Source organism: Rhododendron vialii, chromosome 9a, assembly GCF_030253575.1.
Source record: "Rhododendron vialii isolate Sample 1 chromosome 9a, ASM3025357v1".
Lineage (NCBI taxonomy): Eukaryota > Viridiplantae > Streptophyta > Magnoliopsida > Ericales > Ericaceae > Rhododendron > Rhododendron vialii.
In genome coordinates this window covers 26,379,769-26,391,426 of record NC_080565.1, presented here as the reverse complement: position 1 = coordinate 26,391,426, position 11,658 = coordinate 26,379,769, and the positions used below count along the sequence as shown (strand labels likewise).

At 40.9% G+C, this 11,658-nt stretch overlaps 2 protein-coding genes across 2 annotated transcripts; both read right to left on the bottom strand.

The window, feature by feature from the left end:
- Positions 1 to 601: 601 nt before the first annotated feature.
- Positions 602 to 7,265, bottom strand: LOC131302044 (uncharacterized). Its single transcript, XM_058328614.1, has 9 exons — positions 7,073 to 7,265; positions 5,131 to 6,748; positions 4,684 to 4,910; positions 4,006 to 4,338; positions 2,962 to 3,208; positions 2,429 to 2,557; positions 2,093 to 2,308; positions 1,666 to 1,789; positions 602 to 1,065 (listed from the first exon to the last, which is right to left on the bottom strand). Exons 2-9 carry the CDS (start codon positions 6,679 to 6,681, stop codon positions 827 to 829), a joined length of 3,066 nt encoding a protein of 1,021 aa, XP_058184597.1. The 5' UTR covers positions 6,682 to 6,748; positions 7,073 to 7,265; the 3' UTR covers positions 602 to 826.
- Positions 7,266 to 9,748: 2,483 nt separating this feature from the next.
- Positions 9,749 to 10,783, bottom strand: LOC131299748 (uncharacterized). The gene is made up of 2 exons (XM_058325329.1): positions 10,567 to 10,783; positions 9,749 to 10,392 (listed from the first exon to the last, which is right to left on the bottom strand). Exons 1-2 carry the CDS (start codon positions 10,781 to 10,783, stop codon positions 9,749 to 9,751), a joined length of 861 nt encoding a protein of 286 aa, XP_058181312.1.
- Between the last annotated feature and the right edge of the window lie 875 nt (positions 10,784 to 11,658).

Sequence of the window (11,658 nt, the reverse complement as noted above, 5' to 3'; positions counted from 1 at the left end):
GAGTTTGCGATTTATAATAAGAATGTGCTTATCAAAAAAAAAAAAAAAAAAGCATGATTGTCACAAGAGTAATGTTCTAACTCTAACCGTTTATTTTTCCTAAGAAAAGTACGATTCAACTAAGCCTTGATACCTGATCATCCTAATTTTTGGCACGGGCAACAAGTACATCCTTACAAATAAACAGAGCTCAATTTGACGAAGAAAACCGTAATGAGTCTCATTTTGCAACCCATTAAGACTACAATAAAAGACCATCACACGACAGGATCCGTATTCTTCTTTAGTCCCGAGCGTCACATAAGTGCAATTTTGAAAGAGGATGGAAGACCTCCTAGGGATGAGCTTTCTCTCTATCAGCTTCTACGAGGTAGATCAATTTGGCAGGCTTCAGGGGGAGCATAGAAAATGGTCACCCTTTATTGCACAGATCAGTTCATGCAAAGCTGTAAGTTTTGACCGTCGACTTCATTGCACAGCCAAAATTAAGGCCAGCTCCAAATAAACTTTGCAGATAAACTGGGTTTCAATAGGAAGCACAAGCAAATCCCATTCACCGGCTCTACAGTATAGCCCAGAACATATCTCCATCAGAACCTTCTAAATGAATTTCATCAAAATTTTATTTCTATGATATCATGTTCTAAACGGTAAATTACCGATTCTCAGCTTGTGCCAAAACAAGCAAACAACAAGGAATCTAACACAATAAAAAAGCATCCGGTTTCTTGTCTCTTTTCCAACCAGAAAAGTTTCAGATTGCAACATGATCTTTCACCACCAATCAGTACAGGAAAAAACTGGTTTTGATCAGTAGGGAAGGGGTTTAGAATGGATAATTGATGGGTTCAGGCTGCAAGGCTTTCTGAACCAGTTCGGTCTGCTCCTTCACGTGGTGTTGCTGAAACCCGGTGGCTGTGGCAGCAGAAGGAGCACGTCCAGCATATTTCACGTCGTCCATACCACCCCTGCCAAGTGCTTTCATTGTGGTGCCAAGGCGTGGTGCTATATACTGATAGGCGCCCATGTTCATTGGCTCTTCCTGGCACCAGACAACCTCCGCATCTGAAAGATTTGCAACAAAGATGGAGAGTGACTTAGCCACACAGCAAATAAAACAGTCCAAACTCAAATATACACATTTTCATGAAATAAAAAGATGACATTTTCACAGCAAACAATGTTAACTGATGCCACCAAAGAGGAAGATTTACCAATTCTGAAGAGCATAAGCCAAACTCATGTTACTAAGTTCATGGGAATTTTGTGCGAGGCGACAGTGGGTGCAAAGTTCATGGGAAATACGAGGTGATAGTAGCAGCGAAATACGAGGTGAAAGTAGCAGCGAAACTCATGTTACAAGGTTACTATTGAAAAGCATAAGCCACAAGGGGAAAAAATAAAGCTTCTAAAAAGAGATACACGCATCTTCCGATTTCAACATGGAGGAATGCTATCTTGACATGGGGACTCAAAGTGTGATATAATCTAAATATAAAAGGCGGTGTATAAATGTCATCATTATTAACGGAATCAAAGAAGAAAATAAAAGCTGTGCTCTGGAAAAAATGGCTTCTGGTTTAACCCATGGACAAAAAGAAAAACTAGGTAGGGTCCTTGTTCCTGTCAAAGTAACTTTATCAATTACAAGTTTCGAATACATACTTGGATATCGCTTCAGCTCACGCTGAACAAGGTCATACGGGAAGGGGCAAAGCTGTTCCACCCTACATATTGCGACGTCCTTGCCATCGACTTTCCTCCTCTGCTCATCAAGCTCATAGTAAACCTGCAAAATGGTATACAAAAATGATGGAGGCAGGGCTTTGTACAACCAAAAGAACCTACGGATATGAAAGCCAACCAAATAGTTATTCTTGGAATCCAAAAAGCAATGAAGTGGATAATATCAGAATGTGCATGTATTTTACAACACATCCCTGTGAAAGTTTTGGTCAGACGAGTATAAGGAAGACCTAATGGGCGTCCAGTGACATCCATTGTTTTTTGGAAATACCAAAGAATATGAATTGGGAAAATCAAAAATTAGAAAAAGAAGGAAAAAAACACCAATGAAAAGTATGCCACACACCTTTCCGGAACAAAGAACTAGACGTCTGATACTCTCTTCAAGATCTGAGTGGTCATTCTGATCCTTTATGAGACGCTTAAATCTGGTGCCCTGCTTGTCAAAACCTGGGTGGCCTTGGACATCATCAAATTCAGACAGATTTGATTTGCATTCCTTGTGTCGAAGCAAGTTCTTTGGAGCCATCACAATCAGAGGTTTACGGAATTCCCTATGTATCTAGGATATAAAGACATAGTAAATAAGAAAACCGGTTATAGTCGGCACACCAAAAAAATAACTAGGAAACAATTCGTCAGTATGCTAGAAGACATTCGTAATTAAACAAGCTGCACCCACTTGACGCCGGAGCACATGGAAATAATTTGCAGGAGTTGTCACATTCACAACTTGCCAATTGCATTCTTGGATTTGCTTTCTGAGCGTTGGATCCATTTCTGGTATTACATAAGGATTATCATCACTCATCTGAAATCAAAGTTCATAGGATTCCGTTGGTGAAACAGGATTTGAAACATAATGCCAATCAAAAATCAAACAGCATCCTTAGCAAAGCAAGTATAACAGACAAGGATACTTAAAAGATGGGTGTTTAACACCATGCTTGCGTGCTGAAAGACACAATAAGAAAATGCATAAAGAGGGTAAAATATTTGTAGCGATTATTTCATATGAAGCTATTCAAATTAGAATAGTCATCTTTTGGGAATTTCACTCCCTGATTCTGAGGGATATAAGTGCACACTGATGTCAAATGAATTAAGAAAGGCATAAAAAGTACGCATTAAGGAGAGAGAGAGAGAGAGTCATGAGTGGACAAACAAAAAGTGGCCTGTACACAGAACAGATGATGAAAACTGAGATTGCAATACCTGAAGGAATCGCTCCAACCGTGCACTTGAATGTTCAGGGCCTTGGCCATCATAACCATGAGGTAGCAAGACAACAAGCCCAGTTTGACGCAACCACTTGGCCTCCCCACTGCTCACGAACTGGTCGAATATCACCTGAGCTCCATTAGCAAAATCACCAAATTGGGCTTCCCACATTACCAGCGCATTTGGATTTTCCATCGAATAACCCAATTCAAATCCCAGAACACCAAATTCAGAAAGAGAGCTGTAAAATTTGAAAAACAAAAACAAAAAATGGCTATTAAACCTGGGTAAACCTCATCATAGATCATATAAGAATAAAATTGCACCATGTCAGAGCTCGTAAAAAGTTGACACAGACGTCCTTAACAACAAACAATTTTCTCTACCGCAACTTACTACATTGAAGGGCTGAACTCGAGGTCAATAAATAACAGTATCAGGAAAAAAAATACAGAAGGAACAATATTCTAGCAAGGATTGGGATCATGTATTTCATAGAGATAATGAAACTTTTCCATCCCATAACTTCCTTTTTAGAAACCCCGCACTGGGCGGTGGTTACGGTGCAAATAATGCCAAAAATATTGAAACTTTGCTATGTACTTCACAAATTTCAATGCAGTCTTCACATTGAACACCAATTTTGCACCTTATCCACCAACTAGTAGGTTGTGGTCAGCATTTTCCTTGCAGAAATTCAAAAGAATTAGGGAGCAACTGACAAAAGCACAAAAATTCCCAAAAATGAGCTAAATATAAAGATATAAAATGTTTCCTTCCACCTATAACCTTGGGTCCATGGTGGCCATATATTTATTAATGGCTTTATTCACTGAAAGGCGAAATAATAATAACAGACACAAAGGGAATAACAATGATGAACTGATATAACTAATTAATTTCTATCACGAACAATTCATTCTTCCAATCAAACAAACATTAAGATCTTGAAAATTCAGACAATAAATAATAAAGTAGACAAGAATAATATTGGAATACAATACATGAGTTGGCAGAATAAATACCAATAGAACTTGCCTGTTGCTGACAGTAAACATCTCTGGATCTTGGTTCATGACAACATGGTCCAAAGGACAGTATATCTCTCCACTTTCCTGATCATGAAGTACAGAATGCCTGTGACTAAACGTACCTCTCTCAACATCTTGACCACTTAACCTGACATGATTTCCTTCAACAAGTAATGTGGCAAAAGCAAGAGCTTCAGCAACTGCCCAATCAACTCCTTGCCCTGTTTCAATCATCTTAGCACGGTCTCCAACAATCTTCTTCACTTGCTTGTGAGGCTTAAAAGTTTCCGGAAGGGTAGTGATTGCTTTGCCAACAGTCTTCAAAATCTCTGGCTTGACTCTGCAGAACAGCTTAATACATTGAGCAAAGAGATGTGGTTACAAAACTTACTGACCCCATTTGTTTGTCCGTTCTAAAGAAATGAATTGGACAATAAATCCGAAGGGGATCAAATATCTCTTTTTTGTTTGGAACTTTCCAGGACTAGGATGAAGTATCCGACAGCTGGATATCCCATAAAACATGGGATATGCAATACCTTGGCGACGTGGTATTATTCATCCCTTCCCTTTTAATCTGAAAGAATGACTTAATCCTGTGAGATTATAAATTGCTTCACTATAACTCCAACAAAACAAACAGGTGCACATAGGAATTTAAAACTGGAAAACACAGACAACACACCCAGTGTTTCGGACACGCGAAATCTGTTCTGGAGACTTGTATCCTGCCCAAAAAGCTGAAAGCCAGTCCCTTCTTTTAGGCACATATTCTTTGCTGGCCGTGTATTCTTCGTTAAGAATTCTATTGACCTTGTCATGCAACTTATCAATGTCTTCCTTTGTCACCTGACCAGATTCTAAAAGTTTCTGTTCATAAATCTGTAGCGCTGAGGGGTGCTCCCGGATGACCTATTAGCAACCATCCATTAGAAACATAAAATATATGCTAATCACAGCCAAACAGATAATACAAATTAAAGAAAGTCAAATGCGTAAAGAAGAATGCAAACAAAAGCAGCATAAATAAAATAGCCAAAAAGAAATAGAAAAGGACCAAAAGCTTGCAACCCAAAGTATAACAAGAGTGATGAGGAATAGAGACCTAGACTAAAAATACAGTAAGCCTAACCTTGTACATTTTGGGCTGCGTGAAAGATGGTTCATCAATCTCATTGTGACCAAATCTACGGTAACACACTATGTCGACCACAACATCCGAATGGAATGTCTGGCGCCACTCTGCTGCAAGTTCACAAACATGAACAACTGCTTCCAAATCATCGCCATTAACGTGAAAGATGGGGGCATTCAACGCTTTGGCAACATCAGTACAATATTGAGAAGATCTTCCAGCCCTTGGATCCGTAGTGAAGGCAACTTGATTATTTACCACAATGTGTATAGTCCCCCCGGTAGTGTAATTTGGAAGTGCACTAAGATGAAGCGTCTCATAGACAACACCCTGCCCTGCAAAGCTACCATCCCCATGAATTACAACTCCTATATTCTTTGTCCTATCCACATCGTGGGAGTAATACTGTTTAGCTCTAGTTTTCCCAACAACAACTGGATCTACAGCTTCCAAATGACTTGGGTTTGCAACCAAAGACAAGTGAAGCCTCTTCCCACCCCTAGTTGGCCTATCATAAGAAGTACCCAAGTGATACTTGACATCACCAGTGCCTGTGTAAAGACCAACTTCATCCACAGGCCTCGTGCCCCCACTGAATTCACTAAATATCTGTTGAAGTGGTTTCCGAACGACGTTACCCAAAACATTCAACCTTCCTCTATGAGACATTCCAATGACAATGCTCTCAACCCCAAGATCAGCTGCCCTGTCAAACATCTCCTTCATTCCAGGAATTAAAGTCTCACCCCCCTCTAGACCAAATCTCTTTGCTGCAGTCCACTTAGCTGCCAAAAAGTTCTCAAACTGCGAGCTCCATATGAGACGATCAAGCATAACCTCGCGCCGCTGCCGATTGTACTGCATTGGTGTTGGCGTCTCAATCTTGTCTCTCAACCAGTTACATTTCTCGCGATCCGCGATGTGCATGTATTCATACCCAATGGTCCCACAATAAGCCTGCTCAAGCCGGGTCAATATTGCTCTCAGGGTTTGCACTGGACGGTTTTCGGACAAAAACCCAGACATCCTCCACACTCCTAGGAAGAACTCCCTATCAAGATCGGCTTCTGTGAACCCATAAAGAGCTGGGTCTAAATCGTCCGGAATTTCCCTCGGCTCCAAACTCAATGGATCCAACTTGGCTTTCATGTGACCATAAACTTGGTAAGCCCTCACAAGCAACAACAACCGCATGCTCTCTTGAATGGTCTGGCCCGAAATTCCAGGCGATGTGGCTGCCTGACCAACAAAGTTTCTGAAAAAGTTGTCCCATGATTCGTCAACACTATTGGGATCTTCCTCCCAAGCCCTCTGGAGCTCTTCAAGGTAGACACTGCTAGTCCCGTCTAGGAAGCTGTCGGTTAACTTAGAGAGAGGCACAGGGCGAGGAACAGGTGCTGCTTGTGCCTTGAATTTACAAAGGGTTGTGTGGAAATAACGATTTTGGGCCGAGATGGCCCGCGATCTTGCCACGTAGGATCCTCCCTGTGATAGTGTCCTCCTAACGGCAAGCTTAGCTATACTAGACCCAGCTCTAAACCACCCCATTGCTAATTGTTTCAAATCCGTTCGAGAAATACAGAGTCGCCAAAAATCTCATTATTCAAACCACAAACTACAACCAAAACGAAGGATGAGAATTTCAAATTTTGAGGGGAGGAAAAAAAAAAAACAGCCCTTAAAAATAACTAGTACTAATAAAAAAGAAAACGAATTGATTAGAAATCACTACCAGGGAGAGAATCACAAATAGTGATTTACGAGATCAATAAACGCGCGCACACACGCACACACAAAAATTAGTATAAGTATAATACATCACAGAAAAAATTCGCGCATCTGTGAACGGTTATAAATAGCTACACATACGTATGTATGTATAATATGCACAAGATGTGCAGAGATGATTATAGAGAGAAAAGGATGTGAGAGCCAGTACCTGAGAGAGAGAGAGAATGTTTCGGAAAAAACCCTAGGTCCGACGAATCGAAATCGGTGCGAAGCGATCCATTTTCAAAGCTTTGACTATATTTTACATTTCTTTTCTCCTTTCTCACCTCCGACATTATTCTATTTCCTTTTTCATTTTCCGAGATCCTTTTCTTCCCATTTCCTTTTTTCATTTTCCACCTAGCATTTTTTTTTATACTCCAAAAATAAAGAAATTTATGCTCATGCTTAGCCCTAGGGCTGCAAACGAGTCGAGCCGAGTTTTGTCAAGCTTGAGTTCGTTTGCTAAACAAATAAATGAGCAAAAAACTTGAGCTCGAGTTCTAACGAACCGAGCCATTTACAAATCGAACGTAGTCGTTTACTAAATGAACCTTTTTAATCGAGCCAATTCGAGCTTTTGTTGAGATAGCCTAGCTCTACTTGCCACTCAGCTCTACGAGCTGAAAACTCGAGTTCGAGCACGGCTCATTTATTAGACAAGCCAATCCTAACGTTAACGAGCCAAGCTCGCAAGCTGCTTTGTTCATGGAAGCCCACCAACTTGTCAAGTTCAGATCCTGAATTATGTGAAATATTTTTTGCTTTATGCGGGAAAAATTGCTTTTCCGTTAAAAGGATTTTAATATAAAAATTGATTTTAGCATTCCAAAAATTAATGGAGGGGTTCCAAAACAACGTCGTTTTATATATCAACTCAATTCAGTTTTGGAGCCCCTCCATCAAATTTTTTTTTTTTTGGTAATTAAACCATTTTATAAAGCAAACCAACTAAAAACCACGGGAAAGACCCACCATTACAAAAAGGAGAACCAGGCACAACCTAACAACCACCTATATGCCCAGAAAAAATACAAAATAAAGCACCAAGACTTTACATTTGATCAAAAAATCTAGAGCTAAGACACCATGTCTTAGCTACCAAACAAGTAGCATCACAAGTAGGGCTATCCATGAACCCGACCACCCGACCCGACCCGACAACAGACCCAACGGACGGTTCCGATTACCCTGATCGGTCGGGTTCGGGTCGAGTCAGTCGGATTTCGCAAATTGTCGGTCGGGTTTCGGATGTACCGGATAAACTGTCGGGTGACCCGACCCGACCGAGACATTTGTATAAAAGAAAAAAACCCCTAATCTTTATCCATTCAGTCCGCCTCTTCTGATCTTCTGGTGTCTCTGCCTCTTCTCATCTTCTGGTGTCTTTTTCAACCCCTCTCCTCCACCTCTGACTCTTCTCCTCCTCGCATGCCACCAGGAGTCCAGGACCACACTCTTTCACCTCCATTACTTCTCTCTCTCTCTCTGAAATGGAGTCCCCTTACGCCACAGGACAACGGCGACAAGACCAAACACCAGCTTCACCACCACTCCTTCGCCGGCTACAGCGGCAGCTCCACCTCATCCTCGTCGCAAGCATTCCTAGCCGCCTGGGCCTACCTTGCCCGATTCCTACTCTGCCAGCCGTCACCTCCTTCACCGCCTCTGGGCCACTGTAATTTTGGAAAAAAATTTGATTTTCAGGAAAAAGGTGTGTAGACAGTAGATCTGTGATTTTGAATGGTAATTTTGTAATATTATTGTTAATTGTGATTGTGAGCTGATTTGTGAATGTGATTGTCACTGATTATGGGTTTCGATCTCTCTCTGCCTTCTGATATTTCTGTACGCAGGTCTCTTTTTTTTTTTTTTTAAATCCGATGACCCGACCGAACCCGACAAATCCAACCCGACCGCGTTTCGGTCGGAACCCGACCATTGTTTCGGTCGGTCTCGGGTGGACATTTCAGTAACCTGACTGAGATCGGGTCGGGTCCAATCCGACCCGAATCAGACCAAACCCGACCCGTGGACAGCCCTAATCACAAGGCTTCACACCGTGCCACGAACACAAGCAAACTCTAATCTCTTCAATGATCAGAGTACTCAGACTCAAAGTAGAGGCCCCTTGCCCCTGAAAAATCCTCTAGTTCCTCTCTCTCCAAATACAATAAATGGAGGCAGCCAAAGAAAGTTTGTACACTGTGCTTAAACACGAATTGCCAGCTCTATGATTGACAGCCCAAGCCATCTCGTCAGCAAGAGTAGCACTATGTCTAAATATATTGTTCCTTTGTAAGAGTGTATCCCACACTGCACTAGAATATGCACAAGCAAAAAACAAGTGTTCATGTGATTCGTTTTCAACCTGACAGAGCACACAAATTTGATCACTAACCACTCCCCAGCTATAAAGTCTATCTTTAGTGGAAAGTCTGCCCAGAAACGCCAGCCACTCAATAAAAGCCCAATGTGGCACATGGTGTGAGAACCAGACACACTTAGCCCATGGGACCAAAAGGAAAACTTGCCTCATTCCCTGTCATGCTGATTTTGCACTATATACTCCAGATTTACACAAAGTTCATCGTACACAGTCAAGCACAGAGACATTAGAGATCAAAGAGGGATCAAAATTTGATACAATCTCCCTTGTAATAGCATTCCTTGGTCTAGGCCACTGCCAAGAACCATTATGAATTATTGAAGAAACTTTAACAGATAACAGCCTACCCACCTGGAAGTCCCCAGAATCTCCAAATCTTTTGCAAAGAGGACCCAAATTATGCCAGTTGTCAACCCAAAGATACGTAGACTTACCATCACCGATAATGTATTTGATCTAAGGTTGAATTTCATCCCTAAATTTGAGAAGTTTTCTAACAGTCAAGAAGCCTCGAGGAATTTTTACCCTCCATACACTATGACTCTTTAAAATAAACGTGTGAATCCATTTAATCCATAGAGTATCTGCCTTCTTGCAAATAGCCCACAAATGACGCATCATAGAAGCCGTATTCCAAGTTTTCAGCATACGAAGGCCCAACTTGTCTTCCTCTTTAGGGACGCACACCGCATGCCATGCCACCTTAGCACCAGAGTGCTTTAAATTAGGACCAAACCATAAGAAGGATCGTAGTAGTTGTTCAATGTCATTCAGCACCCGTTGAGGCAAAATAAAAATAGAGGACCAGTAGATTTGAATGCTAAATAGAACTGATTGTATGAGTTGGAGCTGACCACCACAGGTAAGGGTTTTATTGGACCAAGATTGTATTCCGACCAAAGTCTTTTCCTTCATCTGAGCACAATCATGAGCACGGAGCCTCGTAGAGATCAAAGGAACTCCAAGATATTTTACTGGGAGAGAGCCTTCACGTATAGGAAGGACTAGTCGCAGAGCCTCTTTGTAAGCTGGCTCCACCCCAACAAAGAATATAGCGCTTTTTTGCATGTTAGGCTGAAGCCCAGAGAAGTGGTAAAAGTCTGACCAAGAGTGATATTGAGACTTCTACATTTAGTATGGAAGATAAAACCCTCGTTTTGTCGAACTTTGTGTTGCAAAAGTCAAACTTTCCATAACCAACAGAAACAAATAGGAGGATAGAGGATCTCCCTGTTTAAAGCCTCGCTTACCAGGGAAAAAATCTTATAGCTCACCATTAATGAAAATTGAAAACATAGGGGAAGTAATGCAAGCCTCTACCCAAAGAATGAATTGATTAGGAAACTCCATAACTCTCATCATATCCAAGACAAAATTCCAATCGACTGAGTCGTATGCTTTCATAAGGTCCATCTTAATAGCGCATCTAGGTTGGCCATTGTCCTTATGATAGTTCTTTACAAGCTCTTGCATTAGCAATATATTATCCATTATCGATATTTCTTTTATGAATGATGATTGAAAGGGGCTAACAATGAGAGGGAGAATAGCTTATAACCTGTTTGCCAAAACTTTTGTAGCACATTTGTAAACCACATTGCAACACGCAATGGGACGAAAGTCCATAATGGATGAAGGAGAAGCCATCTTGGGAGCCAATGTTATAGCCGTACAATTCTATCAATTTTTTGAGTGCCAAAATCACAATCCTTCTAATTTCTACGTTAAAATGTATATTTTTCATGAATTAGCTTAGCTAGATCCACCTACGTGAACTAAATTCTCAACCTGTGAGCCCTTACGTGAAACTCTCTTTGGTTTATTGATGACTCTTTGATAATCACATTTAAAAATTTATAAACACCAACAAAGAATGTCGTAATGTAAGATTAACGTATCATCATATTATTGGTACAACTCGAAAATGCGCATATTGAGTGCACAATACTGAGTCGATGACACCACTTGGCGTCCTCTCCTCGTGCCATGCTTAAGCTAATTTCTGCTTCCCATTAGGCCAGGGGAGAAGAAAGTGGGCAAGTGTTGCCACTACGATGGGAGTGATCTTAGGCTAGATTCCACAATTGCCAAATGAGCCCCACGACATAAATATTGAAAATCCAACAAAATTAGGTAAGAGAGAAGATCAAAAAATAAAATAAAAAATTAGGTAATGTAACGCCCCGAATTTTGGGTACGTTAAATAAGACAATTTCATTAAAAACCTCAAAATAGAGTCTGGCTCTTATTACAACAAATACTCTCATAAGAGTTCAATATTTACACAAATGAAGGGGGTTCTAAGGTTCCTAATTACAGCTCCTCCTTCTTCTCCATCCTAGCCAGTTCCTCAGCTCCAAAAGCCT